The sequence below is a fragment of the Euprymna scolopes genome, chromosome 15, assembly GCF_053919585.1.
Source record: "Euprymna scolopes isolate OS-2025 chromosome 15, ASM5391958v1, whole genome shotgun sequence".
NCBI lineage: Eukaryota > Metazoa > Mollusca > Cephalopoda > Sepiida > Sepiolidae > Euprymna > Euprymna scolopes.
In genome coordinates this window covers 70430342-70456419 of record NC_136496.1, presented here as the reverse complement: position 1 = coordinate 70456419, position 26078 = coordinate 70430342, and the positions used below count along the sequence as shown (strand labels likewise).

General features: G+C 33.5%; 1 protein-coding gene across 1 annotated transcript in view; it reads right to left on the bottom strand.

Moving 5' to 3' along the window:
• Window positions 1-26078, bottom strand: part of LOC145293880 (glycogen phosphorylase, brain form-like) — a 95008-nt gene that overhangs the window by 43491 nt on the left and 25439 nt on the right. The window contains exon 2 of the mRNA XM_080140637.1: window positions 6453-6554. Coding sequence (XP_079996763.1) covers window positions 6453-6554 — 102 coding nt within the window. The remainder of the gene's footprint in view (window positions 1-6452; window positions 6555-26078) is intronic.

Here is a 26078-nt window from a genome sequence, read left to right as displayed (position 1 = left end):
AAAAAAAAAAAAACCCTGTAAAATTTGAAAACAGTTTATGTTTATGTTTTTTTTTTTTTTCTTAAATCGGTGCAAATCCAGAATTCAATCTAAATTTTAAAAAAATCCAAAATACAGATAAATCTTTATGATGCACATACCTGTCACAGAATGAAAATATCATAAGTAAGTATTCAATACTATTTTATTTATTTTATTTTGGTTATTTTAATAATAACAATAATTATTTAAAAAATAACAAAAATAAAACCATTACAAAAATGCTATAATTTTATTTTTTGTTATTTTTGCTATTATTTTATTTTTGTTATTATTTATTTTATTTTTGTTATTATTGTACTTTGTTAGTTTTGTTATTTTATTTATGTTTTTGTTATTTTATTTATTTTTGTTATTATTTTATTTATTTTATTTTGTTATTATTTTACTTATTTTTCCTTGTATTTATAACTTAATTTGCATTTTGTTTAAATATAATTTATTTTCTGCATTCTTACTAAGATGGTTGATATGTTTAGGTTTAACTATTTTTAGTACTTGAAATCAATCGACCAATAGAGTACAGATGTGATGCCTCCATTCAGTTTCAACAGACAATGGACACCCCCTGTAAGGGTAGCTGCACGTGTAATTATGAGGCAAGGGTTGCGCAAGCCCAAACCACACCTCTCCTGAATTGACACTGCTTGAGTTCAGTGGCAAGGAAAAGAACTAGACTACTGGAAACAATGCTGAGATAAGCGGAAAGTATGTACAGCACCTGGAATTCCCAAATGGTTACCCATATTAGTACTGACCAGGCTCAATGTTGCTTAACTTAGTGATCTAATGGGAACCAGTGTGTAAACTTAATTATGAGAATTAATGGGAGAACAAATAATGTGTAATTAATGTGGGAACTTCCCTTTACTATTTAAAAATATAAACTTATTTTTAGATATTTGTAAAATTTAAGGGAAATAACTCATTACATGATTACTGCCTTTTAATGTTTTTAGAACATTCAGTGTGTGAGGGAAAAGTCTCCATTCTAAAAATTTTCTTTCCTGGAATAATTATTTTTAAAAATTTAAAAACTGACACAAAATAAAGTATATTCATGCCAATAGCAGAATGAAAAAATAGGCTAGTCTGCATCAAGTATCAATATATCAGAGATATTTGGATCTGACTTTGAAAATCCGACAAGATAACTTTATATATTAGACTATGAGATGAGATAAACAGAATAAACAATACTTGATTGTTAGTAATTCTTAATAATTATAATTTAATATGCTAGTAGCACACATGTACTATATCTACCTACACATATCATACTTTGTATCTATGATATAACTAATGAACTGTTTCACATTTTTATGTTTATGTAAATATTTTTGTAGTAATTTCACGTCATTGAAATGATTTATATAGATGTGATGCTTTCAATGTCCCCCCCCCTCCACATGTATTAGAAAGTAAAAATAAAGAAAAAAACACATGGAAAAAGAGGAAATAAGTATATCAAAAGAACAATGGAGAGGAAGTTGTTCACTAAGGTACACAAAAGGAAGCTGATATAGGATTGTTAATCAAGGTGTGGCAGACAAAAACCAGACAATGGTCAATATACTTGTTAATGAAAAAAAATGATATTGCTGTTCCCATTGATTTGTGGTGTCTACTTTGATGATATTATTAGTTCTGAATGTGACTGAGACTGTATTATAGATTGGGACCCTGTGCCAGTAAGTAGAGATTATGTCAACTAGTATGAATATATATCTGAATAACATGGTGGCAAGTAGAAATGGACCTGGCTGTGGGTGGCATGATTGAAATGAGAGGAGGGGGATCAAAGGTCAGCTCCCTAAACAAAATGACTAGCAATGCAGATATTGAAACGTAAAAGATGATGACATCAGGCCTTTGAGGAGAGAAACAAAAGGATTTTAAAAAGTTGGTTCAAACATGTCTTCTGTCCCACTTCCGTACGCAAGTTTGGAAGTGGGACAGACAATATGTGCCTGACAATGTAGAAATCTAAGCAAGGAGTTAGTTTTAGAAGTTACAATGACTTTTGTGACAGTTAGGGACAGTTTATGACAAGCTTAGGTTTGTGACTGGATGACTTTTGAGTTTGACTCAGGCAGATCATGGCTTTGAGTAGATGGAGATGAGCTGATTGAAACTGATGAGCACAGCCTTGGCAGAAAACAAACCTCAGCGTTTAGCGCAACTGATATTTACAGAATGTGTGAGAGTTTGTGTTTTTTTGTTTTATTTTCTTTATAGTATATACTTGCGAACCTGTAAGTGCTCCCCTCGGCAGCCACCAATGTGAGATGATGACATGGCAGAAGAGAAGATAAAGGAGAAGAAGACCACAGCAAACAGTGTATAGATTGGCATTTACTGCCGAGCTAGGGACATGTGGTATCAAAAATAGTGGGAAAATATGAAGGGTAATATTTTCAAAATAACTTTGAGCGGAATATAGGACACACGATTTGTTACAATAAAATTAAATTACCATGATATTTATTTTCGTGCAACCTTTGAGTGCTAAAATTATGAAGAGATGACTTTTGTGGCTTGTTCATCTTTTACTCCTACCACAAAAGAGATCAACATGTAAGATGGCATTGGATTACTTTGTGAAGCTAGTAAAGAGGTCAACAGGAGGATCAAAACTAACCTGGTCCAAAATGATTCCAAAAGAAATAAAAAATCTGTCATTAATTTATCTTGAACGTAGCAATACTCAGAATGGCGACATGTTTAACAAACATGCTTCAACATAGACAAAAAGCTAGAATGAAACCTGTATTATTTGGATAATTTGGACTACTGTTCTCATCTTGAATGTTATTTTTACAATGATTCGGTTGATGTAATCTCCAACCTTCTTTAAGTGTATCTTGTCAATCTCGGGCGTCTGCATGGAATTTTAAATTAAACTTTAAACTTTATTTAATCCATGCTCTTGTTCCATCATAATTGGTTGGAAATCCTAAGTAATTTGCAATTGTATATTTTTGAGTGTTGCTTCAGTGAGGATTGAACCTTAAACCTCCAGGCACGTGGTGTGGTGAATAAAATATTTAGTAAAATTCAGTTAAAGTTACACTCTTCTGGAGGTCGAAGGTTCACTCTTCTGTGTGGATGACACTCAAAATACAATTGTGAATTATTTAGAACTTCTGGACTTCTACCCAGCAATGGTTGACAGAACGAGAGCATGCTACCCCCACCCCCACCCATTGATTAATTAAAGTATTCTGTTCAAAATTCCATGCAGATTCCCGAGTTAAACAGAGAGATTCCAGAGTTTGACAAGATACACCTGAAGAATGGTAACCAAAACATTTTGAAAATAACATCTAAGATGAGAACAATAGTCCAAAAAATTTAATTAATTTGAAGAACCAATCTTAAAAAATTCTTCACCGCATTATGTTAAACAAGACGAATTTGCAGCAAAGAAGAAAAATATAAAATGAAATAAACCATAATTTGTGAAGATCGTGAGACTCTCGTATGGAGTAGGATTTACAGCAACATATATACGTTGTGCAGATGAAAATCGGGCTATCACTAGCTATGTCTTTCCAAGGATATAGAAAAATGATATTGCTGTTCCCATTGATTTGTGGTGTCTACTTTGATGGTATTATTAGTTCTGAATGTGACTGAGACTGTATTATAGATTGGGACCCTGTGCCAGTAAGTAGAGATTATGTCAACTAGTATGAATATATATCTGAATAACATGGTGGCAAGCAGAAATGGACCTAGCTCTCGGGTGGCATGATTGAAATGAGAGGAGGGGGATCAAAGGTCAGCTCCCTAAACAAAATGACTAGCAATGCAGATATTGAAACGTAAAAATGATGACATCAGGCCTTTGAGGAGAGAAACAAAAGGATTTTAAAAAGTTGGTTCAAACATCGTCTTCTGTCCCACTTCCCTACGCAAGTTTCGAAGTGGGACAGACAATATGTGCCTGACAATGTAGAAATCTAAGCAAATGTTGCCTCGAGAATCTGCTCGTGCAACACCACCTTAAGACTAAGTTAGAAAAGCAAGTTGAGAAGTAATTAGAATTAGATATGTATCTCTCCTCTAATGAACAACCACTCTCTAAACGAAAACTTTCGAAAACCAGCAAGCCCCCATTGCATTTCCACATATGAGTAGTTTTGTCTTAAGCTAAACAGAAGATAAACAATCACAAGGGGATCATGGCCCATGCATGGAAAAGTGATGATCAGGGAACAAGATATCAAAAACCAGCAACTGTGCATGTATACAAAATATCAAAAACCAGCAACCGTGCATGTATACAAAATATCAAAAACCAGCAACCGTGCATGTATATAAATTATCAAAAACCAGCAACTGTGCATGTATATAAATTATCTAAAACCAGCAACCGTGCATGTATATAAAATATCAAAAACCAGCAACCATGCATGTATATAAATTATCAAAAACCAGCAACCGTGCATGTATATAAATTATCAAAAACCAGCAACCGTGCATGTATATAAATTATCAAAAACCAGCAACCGTGCATGTATATAAATTATCAAAAACCAGCAACCGTGCATGTATATAAAATATCAAAAACCAGTAACTGTGCACGCACATAAAATGTCAAAGACCAGCAACCGTGCATGTACGTAAAATATCAAAGACAAGCAACCACAAATGTATGTAAAAAGACTGTTTTGTTAATTTGCTTTCTTGGTTGCTCACGGGTGAAAACATACATGCACAAAAGTATGCATTTCAATGTGCAAACATCTGTTTAACTTTTAAAACATTTCACTTGAAGATGCCAAGACTAGTGTCAGTTCTGCATTGCAACCACTTAAGGTGCTATGGACATGTTTAATGAAGCTCTGGTAAGATACACACATCTCAGCTGAGGGTAAATGAGGAAAAAGCAAACCAAGAAAGACTTAGAATGACTGTCAAAAATGATCTCAAGCAACAGCACATCGAAACCAACAGAAATGATTTTTATAGATAAAGCCACTTCATACCAGCATGGCCAAACATGCAATCCACATCAGATGTGGAAGAGACACGTTAAACGAAAAAATGTTTTGAAAGTAAAACTCTTAGGTAATAACGTTTCATAAAATACAAACAAGAAACTACTTGCCACCCGGCAGCTGTTAAGCTAAGTATTCCTTTTTAACATATAACTTACATTACATAGTTTTAATATAATTTTATTGTAATTTTAAAAACTAATAATTTCCATTCAAATTATCTCCTTTGAAAATTAATAAACATAATACTTTAATAAATAAATTTAATGTGAATTATTTCAATTTCATAATTTAAACATAAATTTATTTGCTGCAGGATAGCTGTGCCATTGACTGAAGTGATGCAAAGGATATCACTAATGCTTAAGACCATGAGCTTGAGGAGATTTGAAACACCAACCATTTGATAAAAGACATCTCAAAATGCATATTATTCAATGCAGATCATTGTATTGCTTAAAAATTAAGCACAGATTCAAAATCGTAATAGTGGCTTGTATTTTTATAAAACTTTCTGAAAATTTGTAACTAACTGATTTCTATATAATTTTGTCTGTCCATATTTTGTGATAACTCTTGAGTGTTCCCGAGGGGCTTTTTTAGGGCTAATAAAAACACTCCATTTTTGGGACTAGTTTACCATATTTGTCCAAAACTTTCTGTCTATGTCTATTTAGCAGTTCTGCATGGTGCTGAATGCAAATTTAAATATGTTAAGGCCTTGGGGACTTTTAGGGCTAAATGGGGGGGGGTGCAAATGATAGACTTGATCATTTCTTTTTTTGCATGGTGCAGAACTCAAATTTACGTATGTTAAGGCCTAAAACTGCACCGTTTGTTCATTTTCACCAGGATTTGACATACCCTGGTGTCTTTGGGGGCTAAATTGGAGGGGGGGGGGAGATGCTGAACTTAGTCGGTTTTTTTATTCCTCGCTCACTGTGCACTCACGGGGGATCATGCATGCTTCACTTGTTTTTATTTGTAATTATTTTTCCACTTGAACAATTTTTTGTAATTTTTACTAATTATAACATTACACACAATATTGTTTTTAGCTAAAATGCATTTATTTGAAATAGCATGATACTGCATTTATCCTTTTTTTTTTTTTTTTTTTAAATCAATTCAATTTTTTCACCAGTGTTTTAAATTTAAAGTTAAACTGTTTTAATTTGAGGATAATAAATTTAAATAACAGTAAATGTGTTTAAGAGTTGGAAATAACTGTTTTAAATTTGAAGTTAAATTGTTTTAATTAGAGGATAACTATTTTTAAATAACAGCAAATGGCTTCAAGAATTGAAAATAAATGTTTCTACATTTTATTAAGAAAAAAAAAAATACTAAGAAATGATCATTTCCAATTCAAAAGTTTAGTGAAGATTAGTACTGACATATTCTCACCTGGTACATAGCTTCATCACAAGCACTCTGAATACCCAAGTTGACCATCGTATTGGACAGAGTTCTACCCATGTAGAACTCCAGGGAGAGGTAGTAGATCCTCTGAAAATAAAAATGACAAAATCAGTAATAAGAACTTATGAAAAAGAAAAACACTTAAAAAGGGGGAAAAATGCATCGAATACATACATACACGTCAGAAAACAAAAAAACAAAAACAAAAAAAATCAAACAAAAAAAAAAACAACAGTATTGTAAGTGTTGATCACTATGTATGAGGGACATTCCAAAAGTAATACCTCCTATTTTTTATTGTGACCAAGTAGATCAGAGGAGATTGCAAATTGCATTGTTATAATGATTGAACTTACGCATTCATTACTTGAAAATTTCATCTCACAGTCGCAGATATTGATAGTGTGAGACTCAAAGAAAGCAATCCCCTGTCATGAACGTGCATCAAAAGCAGAAATGCTTCATTAAATTCCTGGCAAAAGTGCATCAAGAATGGTGGTGACCATGTAGAAAAATAAATTCTGGAGCACAAAAGGTCATTCATTTTAATGGTAGCACTCCCATCTTCATAGCTCTTCAACTGTTTGAGTTTTAAAAAAAATAGGAAGCGTTACTTTTGAAACAACCCTTGTATGACAATATCGATTGTTGCCCCATGAACAAAACAGATCTGTAAATGTATTTAAGTTTTTGTTTTGAAAAAATAAATAAATAAATAAATAAAAATGATGACTTATGAGATGGAATAAAATCTAGCAAAATTGTTATGCATCAAAGTTGTGCGTTGTGGCATCATGGTTAAACAGACGATATAAAAGCTGAACTACAAATCAGCACCTTTGCTCGGGTGTCCTTACCTTATCGATGCCAAAACTTCTTTAATCATTTTTTTAAATCTCATTCAAAATTTTAGAAACAAATGTTCTATTTTTAGCATTCCCTTTTTTCAATTAACCAAACAATTATAATGATCCAAAATTTTTCATCTCCAGTAAAAAAAAAAAACAAAAAAAAGAAAATATAAAAATGAATCAAAATTGTATTTCTCTTTTTTAGTCAAATCATCTTCTTATTTTTGTAACTTTTCTTTGTTTGTTTTAGAAAATTGAATTATTTTAAATCTACACAGAGAGATCCCTAAACCGAACTTATAAACACTATAAATGGCTGTGTGGATGAAAAGCTTCAGGATTCAAATCTTACTCTAGACAATTGTGTTCTTTTGTTATTTTATTTTTTCCTTCGTATCAAAACTTATACAGCTTAGCTACCCATTGCAAACTCTTCTAAAATTAAAAATGACTTTCAATTCAAAATCCATAGGAAAATAAACTAGTTTTATTGCGTCCTCAAATTTATCTTCTTTGGTCTAGGTTTGAACTAAAGTGAAGCTGTGGTGAGTATGTTTTTGATCTGATCTGTTTGACATAGCAGAAAATGGTTTAGTTAATTTTTAGTTAATTTTTAGCGACTAATTCGCCTGTGTTTACCAGGATCTATGGCATTCAAATTTGTTTCGTAAATATTGCTATGTTCTACAACTACAAGCAAAATTTCTTTCCTAGAACTCTCTGCCTGTGGGAAAAAATACTGCAAGACTGCTCCCCGGCTGACTATAACATGGTCGTTTTTAAGTCTAATGTAAATAAGTTCTTGTCGAACATCCTCTTAAATAATCAAATCCTACCCAAGTTCCACCATTAGTGACTAGGATTTTGTCTCACCAGCCATTTGACACCAATTAATCCTTATCCTTGAGTGGCCTCTAGACCTTAATAAGTAGTGTCCCCCTCCCTCCTAGACAAAAGCAAACAAACCAAAGTATGAATCTTTCAAAATATGATTTTCTTTTATCGAATAAAATACTTATAAAGAGTGACTATGACTATATACATATACAGGTGAAGTATGTCTGTATGTTATCTGTTTATATAAATGCTAAGTTTATTGTATACAGACCCAGTGTTTCCCAGGATTTGACATGTTCAAATTTATTTTGCAACTATTTCTATGTTCTATATCTACATCTCTTTAGGTTATGTTCTGTACCTAAGTCAACCTGGTTTAAATTCATTAAGAACAGAGTCATATGTAAGTAAGAAGAAAAAAAATGAAAAAAAATGAAAAAAAAAAAAAATAGCATGTAAGGAATAATAAATCAGAATTATCTCCCTTAGCTGATTTATCTTTTTAGGCGACTGTTTAATAATTTTCACATATTAGAAAACTGCTGGAATATATTTGAAAAAAAATTGTAGTGAAGTATGTTAGTCTATAGCCAATAACATGTTATAAAAATAACAACTCAAAGTTGGCTACTCAGAATCAAAGTTTAATTTGTCAGTTTAAATTCTATGCAGCTCCAAAATACTTTTTAGCTAAGAAAAAAAAATCATTTTCAAAGGCTGTACATCCAAACATCACATTAATACAAGTGTGCCTCAGGGATCGATATTTAGACCCTTATTATTATTGATTTCCATAAACCACTTCCCTGATACAACTGCGTCCAAAATGGACACATTTGCTGATGACATGATGCTCTATTCTAGACACACAGACAAATCAAATGCACACATATCCAAGGCAATGACTGAATTCTTAGAAAATCATCTCATTTCTATAATAGAATGGAGACAAAAACGGATGGTTGCATTAAAGCCGAAGCTTCTTTCCTTCAACAATTATGAGAAATTTTTCCAACCATAGATTGCCCTTCCCAAGAGTTGAACGTTCAAACTCCTTGGCTTAAAATTTAAAGAGATAACCTGAATTGGAATACACAAATAGAAGATACTGTCAAGTCTGATGCAAAGAAGATGGGCTCCCTCTACCGTGCTAGTAAATGTGTTGCACTTGACAGTATCCTATATCTCTATAAAACCACCATTCACGTATGCGTAGAGTATTGCTGCCACATCTGGGCTGGTGCACCAACCACTAGTCTCTCCAGCCCTTATAATTTGTTCAGGCTATATTTTAAGGACATAACTATTATAGCCTAAAAGTAGTTTCAGAACAAACACGTCTCAATTGGTATTGTTGCATTGTTTTCGTCAGTTGTCCGAGACGCTCCAAAGTGCAAAAAAAAAAAAAAAAAAAATCAAAAGCGCAAAATGTTAAGTATGTCCCCTTCCCTATTTAAATAAATAATTAAAAAAAAAGATAGTGGTGTTTACATCAGATGGCACCAAAGAGTCCAGAAGGATCAAGTAGGGAGAGCACCAGCTACACCTCTACTAAAAAAGAGTGGGAAGGCTGTTGCTTATGAGAGATCAAAGATAAGCGACTTGCAATAATGTTAAACCATCTATGCTGGTTATCAAGAGAGATGGAGAGTACTGGAAATGTGGGAAGACTTGCTGTCACTCAGACTCCAGGAAACACCACAAGTTATTGCCAGTAACTGATCGCTGGTAATGATCTGTGTGAGAACTTCTAGTGAATGAATAATATAAAAAGATTAATATGTATAAAACTTCAAATTTAGGATAGAACATTTTTATGGGAGGAACTTATTCATAGCAATCGTGTTTGTTTATTGATAAGTGAGATGATGGTGTTTCTATATGGTGCTTAATAGTTAATTCCAAAGCCACCACCTTATCTACAGGGAATAGATTCCAGTAAAATCATAACATTCTTGGGTTGCAATTTGTTTCTTACTTTCTTCTTCTTCCTCCTCCTCCTCCTCCTCCTCCTCCTGGGTCCAAATAACTAAAGTCAACTTTTATTCAAAGTTAAGGGTGAATAACATTGTAGGTTACAATTGAAATAGTTTAAAATGAGCAAGAAAAATGAAATTGTCCATTGTGTTACGGAGGGAGAGGCGAGGTAGAGAGAACAAAAGCAAAGAAATATTGAAAAATCGATTGAGATTGAGATTGAGAGAGAGAGAGAGAGAGAGAGAGAGAGAGAGAGAGAGAGAGAGAGAGAGAGAGAGGGAGTGGGAGGGGGGGATCAAGAACGAGAATCCATTTCAACGCATCTCACTTTTTGATATTCAAAACTACAGTATATTACATCTCTTGCTGTCCAAGGTTTAATGTATGGTACAGAGGTGAGAATTGACATTGCCCATTACACAGTTGTAGACAGACATTTAGGACAACGAAGTGAGCTGCATCCGGTTAGACAAATGATTTTTTCTTTTTTTTTTTCTGACTAATCTATGACATTTTGAACTCATACAAACAGGTGTATTTTATTTATTTAACCAATTCAAGTCGGTTTCCATAGTAAGCTTATGGTAACTGATGTTTATTCCTTAAAGCTGTGTTCATCAAGGATTTGTAGCCTTTAACTTTCTATGCAAGTAATACTTTCATTCAGTTCTATTTACTAAACTTGGTTAGCTTAATCATACGATGTAGAAGAAATTTGAAAATAAATCAGTTTCTATTAGAATTTCCACTATTGAGGTCCTAAGAACTGCCAGTTCCACTTATAAAGATCATCCAGAAACAGCTATAAATCAAGTTGGAGCTTCAATTGTTCAAGTAAATAAAACCTAGTTCCAAATTAAATTGTTGTCCTTTAAAAAAAGAATATACCACCATTACAGAAAAGGATGAGAAGCATTTTCACCAACTATTGATAGGAAAGTGTATGTAAATAGTACTCATTGGTTGACTATATAAAATTGTTAACTTAGTATTCTTATATAGACATAGGAATTGCTAAACAAGGTGTGAATTTGCTCATTTTTAGAAAACGGTTGGTTCATTTGTGGCAAGATTGGATGGAAAATAGTGGAAAATTCCATTAGAAGTTTAAATTAGAATTAAAACTATGTGTTCAGGACGTTGTGTCTGACAGCAAGTATGTAGTGACACGTAGCAGTTTATGGAAATCACCCCAGATAAGGTATGAAGCTAAAAAACTAAAAACAAAAACAAAACACACACACACACACTACTTCAAGGTAAAAACTAGCAAACGGTAGTTCCAACCAGAAAACAGCAATTCTTCCCCTTATGGAATATGAGAACTAAAAGACAAAATTAGGAAAGCGATAGTTATGAGGCTGCCAAAAGGTAACCCAAGATCCATTCTACTTTCCTTGAACAGAGAAAAAGCGTGATTAAGTTGAGATAGTTTCTCTCTTCATCATGGGGATGAGTTACAGACAAAACACAAGAAACCAAGAGGTATTATGCATGTATATTGTAAAAAACAGACCCCCCCCCCAACAAAAAAAGAATTGTTAAGCTCCAGATGATTGTATATCATGTCATTATTAATAACTTTTGGAAATGCCATTATTAAAAAGACGGCTGCAGCAAAAAGACAAGAAAATAGCAATATCACTTTGACACTTGCTACTGCTATATGTCATCAACACAACAAAGCAAACACGTTTTAAATTTTACTTTATCTATTCCTCCTTTATTTTCAGTAGCATTTTCTATCTACTCTTTTCTTCTGTCTCTTTTGTTTACTTTTCCTTCCCTTCTCCCTACACTCTTTTCCTTTCTTACCCCCTCTCTCTCACTCCCTTTCTCTCTTATCTCTCCCGCCCCCTTTAAATCAGTGCTAGCATGCAAATAGAAAGTTCAACCAGAGTCAAAAGGTCATATCGAGCAATGCTGGCTCTCACAGATCACTTTCATTTCCCCTCCTGGGAAAGAGATACCGCAAACGTTACGCAACTCAAATGAGTGCAGTTGAATTCATGTAATAACGCGAGTCATTTCCCCCCTCTCTCTCTTTATTCTACCATCCTCTCTCTCTCTCTCTCTCTCTCTCTCTCTCTCTCTCTCTCTCTCCACACTCCCCTTCCTCTCTCTTAACTATTAGTAAAGAAAATTCATATAAATCAACATGACCGGCTTGATTCTGTTGTTGGCATTATTGCAGGAGGGATCATAAAGTTTTTTTTTAATACTCCTTTTCACCCCAAACAACGTATATTGCCACTTAGAATGTTAGGTGCTACTATTTGGGATCGTGCCTAACAGTTGGGAGTTGAGCACTTAAACTTCTGCAGGTTAGTACAGTCAGAGAAGCAGGAAACAGCGAGGCAATTCCAAAGTCTAGCAGTCTGAAGAAAGAAACAATTAGAGTAGGCTTTCTAGCATCTAAGGATCCCAACAGCAAAGTTGTTTTTTTTTTTGTTTTTTTACATAGGCATCACCACTTATTAAGGCCTAGAGGTCACTCGAGGATAAGGGTTAAAGAGTGTACAGTAGTCAAGTGGACAATATAGTAATCGTTAGTAATGGAGATGTAGTTTTGTTGCCTGTTAAGTTAGTCAAGAGTATGTATATCAGGGGGGGGGGATACAAGTGCTATGAGTTCATCAGAGCAGATTCCGTTAAAGTACTTGTAAAACCAGCACAGAGATGCAACATTGTGGCAATAGGATGTTAACAATTCTAATTGAAAGAGATATTATATGAAACTGACTGGAACTTGGCACTTCCACGTCGCAAGTCCGTCTTGTTATCCATTTACATCATTCCATTTCTCGCACCACTTCTCTTATTATTGCTTTATTTACTTTATTCCCTCTTCCTCCCACTATCTAAAACATTCATGTATAGATGAAAAGTGTGCACGGTGACAAGCAAGATAGAGTTTTAATCATTCTTAACAGTACGTGTACACTCTCTTCTCCCTTCCATTTAGAACATAAAAAACAACTTATCAAGATTCATAGGCCACTCAAGGATAAGCATTAATAAATTCATTAGAAGGACAGTCAAACAACATGAGGATTGATAACAACGGCTGAGATGGATTAGAAATTAGATTATTTAAGAGGATAGCTCAACAAGAATTTGTTAACACTGGACTTGAAAAACGACCATGTTATAGTCATCTGAGAAGTAGCTTCATGATGTCGAGTTCCACAGATGGATAATTATTGGAAAGAAACTTAGCTCATGGAAGTTTCTTTTAGTTTTAGGTACACAGAGGAGAGGAAGGGAAATTAGAGTTGTTGTAGCTAGACGAGTTCTTGTGGTAAATGTTATACAGGTGGCGGACATGGGTTGGAGCTCAGTTGATATACAGATAGAAAGTGTGCATGGTGACAAGCAAGAGTGCAGCATCAATTTTAGTAGTACAGAGATTTCTATCAATAAACATGTGTAGATTGAAATATTGATTCTTGTTGATGAAGTTAACCTTTTTTTTACAATGGAGTCACCAGTTGTTGAGGCCTCGAGGCCACTCAAGGATAAAAGTTAACGTGTGTAAGGTGGTCAGTGAGACAACAGCATAATAATTGGTAGTGGTGGAAATTTGGTAGAATTTGATTAAGGGGGACGGCTCAATAAGAATTTGTTTACATGCGACTTGAAAATGACCATGTTGCAGTCAGCTGGAAAGCAGACTCACGGTATAGAGTTCCATAGGCAGAGTATTTCAAGAAAGAAGTATTGTTTGTGGAATTTTCATTTAGATTTGGGTACAAATAAAGAGTGGGGGAAATTATTGACAGTGGTTGTAGATAGACGCATGTTTGTTATGTATGTTTGTTTTGTAGGAGGAACATAGATTGAAGCTCAGTCGAGCACTTGCCATTAAAATAACAATAGAGTAGAGTTAGACTCGCATTGTGAGAAAGAGGTTGCGAGGAGAAGAAAAAGGAGCCCTGCACTTTTAGAATTGCACATTTTTTTTTTTTAGCTTCAAACTTTAAGATACCAATTATATCTTTAAATTCATGTCTTTTTTAAATCTCTTCTTTATATATATAGTTTCTAGCAGAATATGATCCATAAAGAAATTTGTTTTTTTAATACTTGATTGTGCTAAAATGCTCATACCATTCCCTGCCCCCATGCGTCTTCGCAGGTGTCAGCCAACCCATTAAATGTAAAAGTCATAAAGTGCACTTTGCTCTTTCACGCAGGCGTGCACATACACACACGCTATTATTTGAAGCTTCAAGTTAATGAAATGTGGATGTGAACATTAAAAAGCAATAAAAAAAAAACAATGTAATAAAAAAATATATACACAAACATGAAAAAAGTCAATAAACATCCTTATTATCATTAATAATGAAGATTGCTAACAGAGAATCTTGATGGGCCTAAACAAGATAATGTTAATTATTTACGCTTGCAGCCGAATTAGACAAGCACTCGGTTATCAGAGAAGGGAGAGCCAATGAAAATGCCTAAGGTAGGATTTACTACTGGTGAATTTCAAAAATTTTCTTTTACTAAATTTGTTTTCAGTGTTATGGTGTGGCCCAATCAGCTTCATTATCTTTCTATGATAAAGCAAAACAAGACGAGATGTGTGTATGTGTGCAATACTGTCATGTAGTATAGAAAAAGGAACCTCAAACATTGGTCATTGCTAGCTATCAGGTTGCGTCAGTCCCCAGCAGTTTTCTTCTCAGCCCAATCTACTCTTGCCTGGCTTCGACTCCAATCTCTTCAATCTCTCTTGTGAGACTTTCAAGTCACCAACTGTCCGAAACCAAAAAGTCTGTAAACTGTTGTAAAACTCACTCCTAATAGTAACCAAACTAACTAACCATATTGACTTATTTTGTCCTATATCAGCTTTCTTTTGTGTGTCCTGGTCAACAACTTCCTATACCTTTGTTCTGCTGATAAACTTATTTCCTCTTTTTTGTTATATTGTCTTCCTCTTTCTTCTTACTTACTACCACTTGGGAGAAGGCAAGGTCTATAGCATCACAATGGGTGATAGTGTGAGGACTTTGGAGTGTGAGGGTAAAGCTCTTCTGCCTTCCTTTATTTATAAGAGAATAAAAATTAAAAAAAAAAAATGACTAAGATTAAATACTGAAATATTAAAATCGGTTGTTAATACAATTTTTACATTTTAACAACACACCAATATTTGTCTTATATAACTGATGAAATAGAATTATACATTTTGTAGTGAAAAAGACATTAATCATAAAATCAAGGCTATATTTTATATAGAAGAAAATAAACCATGTGGCTAAATATGACTTCCAACAATAACATTTTTTTAAATAAAGCTTGCTTGTAATTATGACAAAGGCAAGTCTTACCCTAACCTACCCTTCCTCCAACTTATAGTATACCCTACTTAAAATACCTTCAATGGTTTAGGCCAAATTTTATTTACAAATGACATTTGCAATTTCATTGGAAAAAGATGTGGAGTGTGAAAAAAAAAAGAAGGAAAAAAAAAAAGAAGGAAAAAAAGCACCTCATAAAAAAGAAATCAAACAAAACCAGCAAGACTCTCAATCTATACTTTTATAAATTTGCTCTTTTTTGTGTGTGTATTGATATTCATTTAAAAAAAAAAAAACCTTTTTTTATTTAGTTATTTATTTGTTCTCCCACTGAGCAAATTAGGCACAAGGCCATTTTTTAATGTGGAGAGTGAAGGGAGGTGGACCAGTTCCCACGAGAGGGAACTGGATAGTGACAATTGGTATGAAGGGTTTCCCTTACATTGACCAAAACTGATTGCTCAAAAGTAATGGTCTGATATGTGGGGTTGCCCCCACATATAACTTTGATTGCAGTGTCTGCCGGAACAGATACTACACTTTGAGAATAGAAAAAAGATCTTGGCCTTCAGGCCAAGAAGAAAAAAAGTTCGCCTTTTTCTGTTTATTTAAATATATATTATATATGGGTCGTAGAATTACACTAATCTGCAAAAGATCTAGCTAATTTGCATATTCTTTTAAACATTCATTTTAATTAATTTCCTCTTAGTATTTTTCTGTTTTTTTAATGGGATGATCATCTTTAGTTAACTATTACGTGCAATTATATTCATGCAGATATTCTACATGATTTTTACTTGCGTAATATTTGTGTAAAAAGGTTGCAGCAAACATGTCGTCATAACTCAGGCATTAACATCAAAGGAAAAAGACCATCTGAACTTGAAGAAGGTCTCAAAGCACTTTTGAAGGAAGAGAGTCACCTTCGTGAATTAGCCAAAAAAATAAACTGCAATCGTAAAATGATTCTCAATCATCTTCATTCAATGAGATTTGCAGAAAATTGGGAGTTTGGGTCCGTCATGAGCTTAATGCAAAGAACAAAGAAAATTTTGTTTAAATTGCTTCTCAACATCTCGCTCACTATCGAGCAACACACAGTCATAAACAGTGCTTTTTGTACCAAAGTATCATAGGAGATAAGAAATGGTGCCCATACATAAAAATAAAATAAAAGCAAAGAAAGGAGTGAGTGGCTCCAGGAGATATGCCAAAGCTAAGAGTAAAGCCTGACCTCCATCTAAACAAAACCATGATCTGCGTTTGGTGGGACTGTGAAGGCATGGTGCACTGACAAACAAAGAGCTCTACATAGCACAGTTACATCACATGAAAGAGGCTATTTGTCTGAAAAGACCCCATTGACAAGGCCAAAGCATACTCCTTCATGACAACGCCAGGCCCCATGTTACACAAGTTGTCAAAGTCGCACTCTAAGAGCTTTGAATGGGAGGTCCTTCAGTGTCCACCGTATTCTCTAAACCTTGCACCCACAGATTACCATCTTTTCCACTCTCTATTGAACCATATGAAGGGCATTACTTCCAATAATGAAGAGGATCTTTAAAACTAGCTCAACAACTTCTTCAATACCAGACTGAGTGATTTTTGGTGGAACTGCGACAATAAATTGGTCAAGAGGTAGGAGAGGGCCGTAAACAGCAACGGCGAATACATAATTGATTTATTGTTATGACTTGATTTTTGTTTAAAGAAAAGTCTTTGATAAAAACGCTATGAACTTATTCCCCAACTCAATATATATATATATATATATATATATATATATATATATATATATATATATATATATATATATGAAAATGACCTTATCTGTGTATGCACATAGCACAGTCTATCCAACTATATTAGTCTATAAACTTGAAATTTGGTATATAGGAGGTTTGGATCTCTGGGACAAATTTAATTTGCTTTTTTAGCTGGTAAAAATAGCTGCTAAGAGATCAAAATTGAAAATTGGAACTTCTACACATGTGCAAATATATATTTATGCATTAACCTGTGTTGATCTTTAAAGTTTTGATATCCATCAGCGATTAGCTCAGATGGAAGTGAATAGCACTGGACAGCTAAATGTTTTGCTTTCGATTCTAGCTGATGTAAATACGATATTTGTGTAGATGAAAATATATTTAAGCATATTTTACGACCAGGCACCGCCAGGTGGTCTGCTAGTATAAAACAAACTGAGTAAGACAAGGAAAAAAAAAGTGGGGAGTAAGTGCATTGGAGGAGCCTTGGGGAGGGATTAATTCACTCAATTAGCTAACGAGGATGGGTTTCAAAAGACCCAGAACTGCATGTACTATGCACACATCAGGAACATATACTCGTGTCTGCCTTCCTTTTTTTTTTTTTTGCATTCAAGCTTATAACTTGTACAGTTTGCCGAATTTCACGGGATATAATCTTTTCCTATTGCTTTTAATTCTAAACTTGAAGAATAAAATCAGATTCTAATGAGAAGATTCAAACCTGTGCAATTTCAGACACACCACTTACACCACCATTCTAGCTATGTCCAGGATTATGAGAAAAAAAAACATTCATTTCTCCCTAGGGATTGATCTGAGCTGTCATTTCATTAAACATAATCCAACTAAAGTGCGTTACAGTTCTTCAGCATGGACACTCAGACATTTCCATTAAGCTTGACCTGCAATTGAGGGGTAATGTGTTCTGAAATATTTGCCAGGTCAAAGAGAACTTATAACTGTTGAGCTTTTCCAAAACTAGTGCCTAATACCATTGAGAGTGAATCTATTCCATCAACAATTCCAGATCACGAAAGATCACTGGACCAAGAAACCTTTCCGAGTATAGCTTGGTACTTTTTTTACTTATATTTATCCCAAACAAGGCACATTGACACTGAAATGTAAGTAGCTACTGCGAATTAGAGGCCAGATTTAAAAAGGGCATCCTAAGTAGGAAGTTATGCAAAGATATGTTTGTTCACATTACATTGAAATTTCTGTATGTTGGTAGAGTCGGGGAAACAGGGAGCATGGAGAGAATTCCAAAAGCAAGCAGTTCGAGGAAAGAAGCTATTATAATAGAAAGCTTTCTGGCATCAGCGTACCTCTACAGTGTCGAAGAGGTGGGATTTTGCTGATTGCCAGATCGGGCAGAGATATTTACATTATGGGGACGTTAGTACAATAAGTTCATTAGAGCATATTTCATTGAAGTACTTGTAAAACAATAAAAAATGTAATATATATCCAAAAATATATAAGAACCTAGGTTTTTATATATATATATATATATATATTCAAATTTATGCAAACCAGTGATGCACTTCTTACTAATGTGTATCCTCTGATGAAAAGGTCTATCTTTGAAATTCCATGGGTTAAGGATTCTTCTTTATTATGATTCCTTTTTTGAATTTTTGATGAATCAATAAATATTGTAATTTATTCACTTATTTTTCATCATCAATTTTCCCATATATATATATATATATATATATATATATATATATATTTCTGTGGAAATATATTATATTTTCTTATAATATATACCAATCCTTATTTAAGAAACTCAATGTAATTACAGAGCAATATAATGAATGACAAAAGTCTATATTCCAAAGTTCATGACGTTGACATCTTACAATTTTATTCCTTTAATTAAGTTGATATTTACAATTCTTGACAGTATCTGTTTCGTAGCACAAAATCAATCACTTAATTATTATATTAATCAGTGAATCTATTTTGCCCTTAACTCATCAGAAGAAATAGCAACTATCAATTCATCAAAATGAGACATACACACACACTAGCAGGCAACTCAGCATTGCCTAGTCATAAAATATGCTAAAATATTACGTTTTGAATTTATGAGATACCAATTGATTATTCATATTTTAATTCTTCGCACTACTGTTATCATCTTGAGTGTTATTTTCATAACGTTTCGGTCGATGTAAACCTCCGACCTTCTTCATGTGTATTCAAAATTCTGTCCAAATTCCCAAGTTCGACAGAAACATTCCCAAGTTCGACAAAATACACCTGAAGAAGGTCGGAGGTTACACTTACTGAAACTTTGCGAAAAATGACACTTTGATGAACCCAAATATGAATGCTTAAATATTATATTTTAATTCATGCAGATTTCGTATTTATTATTATAGAGCCAATTCTCTGTGTATTATTATATTGTACCCAATATATATAGCAGTGATTTTAAAAGTTAAAAAAAAAGTGACATGGGTACTATAATTTAGCACTCCAACCTCAGTCATTACCGTTGGAGCTATCACCAGACTGATACAAAATAGTTAAAGATTAACCAACTCTAATGTATAAATGTATATTTATGCATGCATACAAGATCACTTTAAGTCGATTTACACCTGCCAAATTCCAATTTTTTTCTATTTTGACCCCTTAGCAGCTATTTTTTATCAGCCAAATCAAATTTATTTCACAGGTTCAAATTTCTTATATATCAAGTTTCAAATTTGTAGTCCAAAAATTGACAGAAGTTTAGTAGAGACCTTCCTCAGACAAACAGACAAGGTCACTTTACACACAAAAAAACATTTTTTTGGGGGGGTGGGGTGGGGGGTGGGGTTCCAGCTGTAAAATACGCTTAAATATGATATTTTAATTTGTCCAGATTTTGTATATATTATTATAGAGTCATGATTTCCAAGTAAAAAAAAAGTATTTGGGTCCCATCAGCTGGTATCAAAAATGAACACAAAACTAAGATTCAAAGCTGGTGACATTATCACTGCGATAACGTGACACGCATATGAACGGATTAAAAATAAACTAAGATGAATGTACAAATTGTATAATGAGTTTTTCAATTTTGACCCATTTTTTGCCCCTTAAACACTATTTTAACTGACTAAAGATCCGTAAAATAACGGCTCATAAAAAATCCAATCATTTGAGGCCCCTAGCTCCGCTCTGTGAATTTTGGTTTCGGAAGAGATAGAGTTTGAAAATATGGAGACAGACATAATGAGTTTTATAAATTATATTTTGGAGGATTAAACTATTTAAGAGCCTACTTTCTTTTTCTCTGTAAAAATAAAACATTCATAAGTGAAACACGAATTTAAACAAATAATTAAATACAAAGGAAAATGATAGACAGTTAATCAAGCATAATTGGATCTAGTTCGATTGGGTCTACTTCTATTCATTCCGTTTGCCTGTTCGCTGCCGATGGGAAAATTATATTCTTCTTCAACAAATGCGGCAAGTTGTTCTTCGATACCTCATATGTATTTTGGGTCAAATAAAACCAGTTTTCCTTTCAATAAGATTGGTGTTTTTCAATAACAATATTCGTAGTTCAGTACACGATACAACCAACAACAAAGAATATTAAATGGGCACACTTTTACACCTGTGAATGACCCATAAAAGGGAAACACCCATCCCAATGTTATAGGTAAACCTTTTCAGTTCTGAAAAGGTTGAGTCATACCTTGAACTACAAAGTGGAGTAGGATCACTATTTACTTACCTCCCCACAAGTAGGATCATTATTTATTTGCCTCCCTACAAGGGTAAGGTTAAACGAAAGGCTAATTTCTTAATGTGATTATCAAACTTCTGAAAAGGGGCACTCTGGCGTGAAATAAAAATTGCCATATTCCCAAAGGATACCTCCTCTTCCAACTAAGAATAGAAAAGATGAAATGTAGTATGAAAACAGATACTACACTTAGTTCCTAGCCAAAGGAGTCAAGGCATTCTTTTGGATCACTTTAGTGTTAGTAAAGAATTCAACTTGGAAAATATGAATAATGATCTATAATATAATTATAATGTAATTCCTTTATTTATGGTACAACAGAAGCATTCACAGAATTGCTCTGCTTATATTAGGTAATACATTTTTACCAAGAATGTATTCTTTTAAAAAATGTATTACCAAGGATTGGTGGTAGTGAGCACCAATCCTTGGTAAAATCCTAAAACTATTAAACTTATTGACATAAATTATGGAACATGTAATGCGAGCATAAATGAAATATGAAATCATAAAGGCTAACCGAGGGTATCCTTTTCATGTGAATTTTGGATAAACCCTCAAAGATGATAACAGACAAATATTAAAAACTCACATTATTTTTTGGACTATAACATTTGGGAGGGTGCAACCGAAAGTGTACTATACCCTCCAAAGAAAAGAAAAACAAAACAAAAACAAAATAAACAATAAATTTTCAAAAAAAAAAAACTAATGCCATATTTATTACTTATACCCATTCTGGGACAGGTATTCTACTAGTATTTTATATAACTTTAATTAAACTGTTGTGTATTCAATAACAATGTATTGATGATGATCATTAAAATTTTGGTCTTCTGGTTCTATCCACACTTCTATACACATGTGAAACGTGGATCTGAAGTGGCATAATATATATATATATATATATATATATATATATATATATATATATATATATAATGTCATATATTGTTACAAACTATCAGCTTGAGCACTGTTAAGCGTTGGGCAGATGTTTATCTAATAGACATTTGATGAATCATTTACAAGTACCGATTCTTAATCCACTAGTTAGAGCTGCCGACTGTCAACGCGGTGGTTGTAGGTTCGTCCATGGCTGGGGAAATGTACTAGTCTAGCCACTTTGATGAGTTGTGATACAACGAAACAATACTGGATGTGGATGACTATATATATATATATATATATACAGGGTGTCCGTAAAGTTACTATACAGTCTTACAAGTTACTATACAGACACCCTGTAATATATTAACTATTAATACAAATATAATACAATAAAACAATAAGACTGTATAGTAACTTTACGGACACCCTGTGTGTGTGTGTGTGTGTGTGTGTGTGTGTATATATATATATATATATATATATATATATATATATATATATAAACTGGAGCGCTTTTAACAACAAAAACTGAGGTAAATTCAAAAATTCCTTAGAAGGACCACATACCTAACACAGATGTTTTACATCATGCACCACCACCACCTTACTTGCAGGCCACATCCACAAAATGGACTCATCCAAGCTCCAAGAAAATTCTCTATGGTGAGCTTGTCAACAGAACAAGGCGATGAGGAGACCTGAAAATGCGCTTTTTAAGACCAGCTAAAGTACCCACTGACCTTAATCAACACAGACCCAACCTCGTGGAAATAAACTGCTAGGGACTAGAACAATGGAGGAGAGTAATACATCAAGACATCACAAACTTTGAGAAGAACAGGGAAAATGAAGAGGCAAAACGAAGAACAAGAGAGCAGAGTGAACAACTTCGTTCTCCCCTATCTTTCTTTGGACTTTGGACCTATTTTGACTTTTGGCAACCTAGACCAAATATATATAATTTGTTGTTTATAGAAGAGTCTTGTTTTCGTTTCTTTAACGATCCTTTAATTATGAATACCTATAGGACTTAGTCGTACAGTTTATGTGAAACTCCTATAAACTCAATGTTATAAACGACACAATATTTGTAACGTTCTTTGATTTTTATTGTTCAAAACATGTAAAAAAGTGCAAAAGTCTATTTACAGACTCAGACATATTGATACATTTCCAAGGATATTACACTTTTTGTTTTCTTTTTATTAGAGAGCGGTAGATAATGAACGAAATTGATAATACAAATCGTTTTTATCATATTCCTGATAAAACACTATCTTGATTAAAATAATTACCTAATGGCCACATGCCAACTCATAAATAAAATCATTACATGTATAAATATGCATTGCATATATGAATATAAATTGCTTGTTAAAATAATAAAGAAAATCAAATTAGAAATAAATAAAAGACGTTCATGAAACCTAAGATTGCAAGTGCAGATTAAATAAATCTGTTGTAAAAATAATAATAAATCTGTTGTAAAATCTAAATTGTATATAAAAAGGCTGCGATCTTCGATATGAAAGGTACTCAAACAGCTGCTCTCGCTAACTTCATATTGAGCTAGGATAATTGTGCTCTTCAAGCGAAAAACTTCACTGGCCAAACCAAGTAGCACTTTTTTCATAATACCCTTTTTTTTTCTACTAAACAGAAACATGCCCCAAAAGAATATTCTACATGGCCCCGCACCTGTTGGGCTGATTGTCAAGAAAAGATTTTTGATTGGTACTTTCTACTCAAGCAACTGAAGCAGCACAGAGACTCATCCTCCAGAAATCCAAGAATGGGAGAGTATGATTACAAAAAATTGGAAGGTTCTATTTATAGATAAAAGTGATAGGAACTGACCAATTGAATAAAAAGACGTTTTGCTACCGACCAATCAGAAACTGGAATCACTCCATAAAACATACTGGATATTTTAGAATTCCACACATACTTTTTGTTCTTCAGATGAAAAGGAACTTTGCTCTTCAGGACTCCTACGGATTGACTACGTAACGGAAACTCTATTCTTCGTCTTCGTCTTTACAATTCAAAAGTTCTGAATTGATATTGCCATTTTGTTTGACACATTTCTCTTCTAAAACTAAAATGGCATCCATTTTAAATCTGAAATGGAAGTCGGTCCAAGGAGTGTATAAAAAAAAGAAAAAAAAGGGCTTTCTCAAAGATAGGGCAATTTATTTCAATTGGGGAGAAACAAGGGTTTGAGCACTGGTGGCAAAAGGAAAGAAGCTTAGTTTTCACTTTAAAAGACCCCCAACTTACAGGACATGAAAACAAATGCATCAATTCAAAATTTTACAATGGATTACGTTTCAAAATCTTCATGAACCGTAATGGTTCGTTTTACAATAAAATAACATTGGAAATCAAAATTTCTAAGAAAGTCATTAATTAAAATACAAATTAGTTATAGACAATCGATAGTAACCCATAGTCATATTAGGCTAACCAGTTTGTCTCTCCCCTCCAAGTCGCCATTCAAATTTATACTTCGCGGTAGATTTACTACTTATTAGATAGTGACTTATCAAGAATAAAGAAGTAACAAGCTGAGCATGCGGGGTCCTCTCCACAAGTGAAAAATATACTTTCACCATGACTAAGGTTTGTGCAAAATTAAAAAAAAAATCCAAGGCTTGGTTATTGAGAAAAGTGTGAACAAACGAACGATTTTGAAGTAATTTTACCCTTATAATGCTCTCCAGGAGGGAGGGGGGACCAGAGTTATCCTCGAAAATTTGTTCTGACAAAAATTTACTTTCACTATGACTAATATTTGTGCAAATCCACCCCCCACCGAAAAAAAAAAAAAAAAAAAAAAAAAAAACACCATCCAAGGCATGGTTATTGAGAAAAATGCGAACAAACGAATGGAAGTGAATTCGTAGGTCCAATCCTTCCTTTGTCAGAGGACCAATTAGATAGAGGTAATTATTCATTTTGGCATACACACCTTAGCAATGAAAGGTAACAGTAGACAGTGAGGAAGGGTATATAATCTGGTATCCACATATAATAGATATAGAGATAGATATGATATCTGCATATGATATAGAAAAAGATATATAGAGATAGAGAGAAATAGAGAAAGATAGTGAGGCAGACATAGAAAGAGATATGAAAAGAAGTAGAAAGTATTCCTTCTGTGTTCAAACTTCCAATTTGGAGAAGTTAATTTCCATGTTAAATTCACACGAGAAAGGTCATGTCAAGTTTCCGTGGAAGAAATTGTGTGTTACTACAACATAACTGCATTCTTTTCTGTTCTATCAGGACACGTCTGCTTCCTGCGCAGAATCACAGATGCAAGTTGTTTTGTTTCTCCTAATATCCGTCATTAACAGTCGAAAAAAAAAAAGAAAAAAAAAAGAAAAAACAAAATAACAAAAAAAAGCAAAAAAACAAAAACAAAATCAAAACATAAACAGGCCGCTTTCAAAAAGAAATCCGTTTGTGATATATATATATATATATATATATATATATATATATATATATATATCACAAACATGTTTCTATCTCCCACTGGGTTTCAAGGATCCCTTATTTCCTTTTACACAACAGAAACGCTACTGCAAAATTCTGTATGCTCTCTCAGTTCAATCGAACTAAAATATCTTAAAAACTAACACACATTGAATGCAGTGTCCGAGTGTAGCGACTTCAAGGCCGCCGGCAGATAAGTATTTTATTTGATAATCTGGCGTTGCCATTGTTTATGGAAGAAAAGTTCAGTCGTTGTCAATTCATTTAGTTTTTATTTATCTGTTGTTGGTTGCCTTGTAACTAATCGGGACAAAATTGACGATGTTGGAAAAACTAAGAATTACACATTTCGGAAATCTGAACATTACTAATGTGCATATTTTCTGTAGCAGGGCTGTCCAAAGATTTCACAAAAAAAAAAAATTAATTCAAGTGCTTGGTTTGGTTTGGTTGGTTCGTTTTATGGCATGAGGAAAATCGAGAATTAATAAAATAGTAATCAACGTTTCGTCCCTATTTCAGGGGACATACCCAGAATTTTGTAGGAAAAATGTAGAAGAAAACGATTACAGACCACATGCGAGTGAAAAAGGAAAAAAACTTTCACAAGAAACACTCGTCTAGCTGTAAACACTATCAATAATTCCCCCCACTCTTTATCTGTGCCTAAACCTAAACGTAGATTCCATGAACAAAGCTTTTTTCTT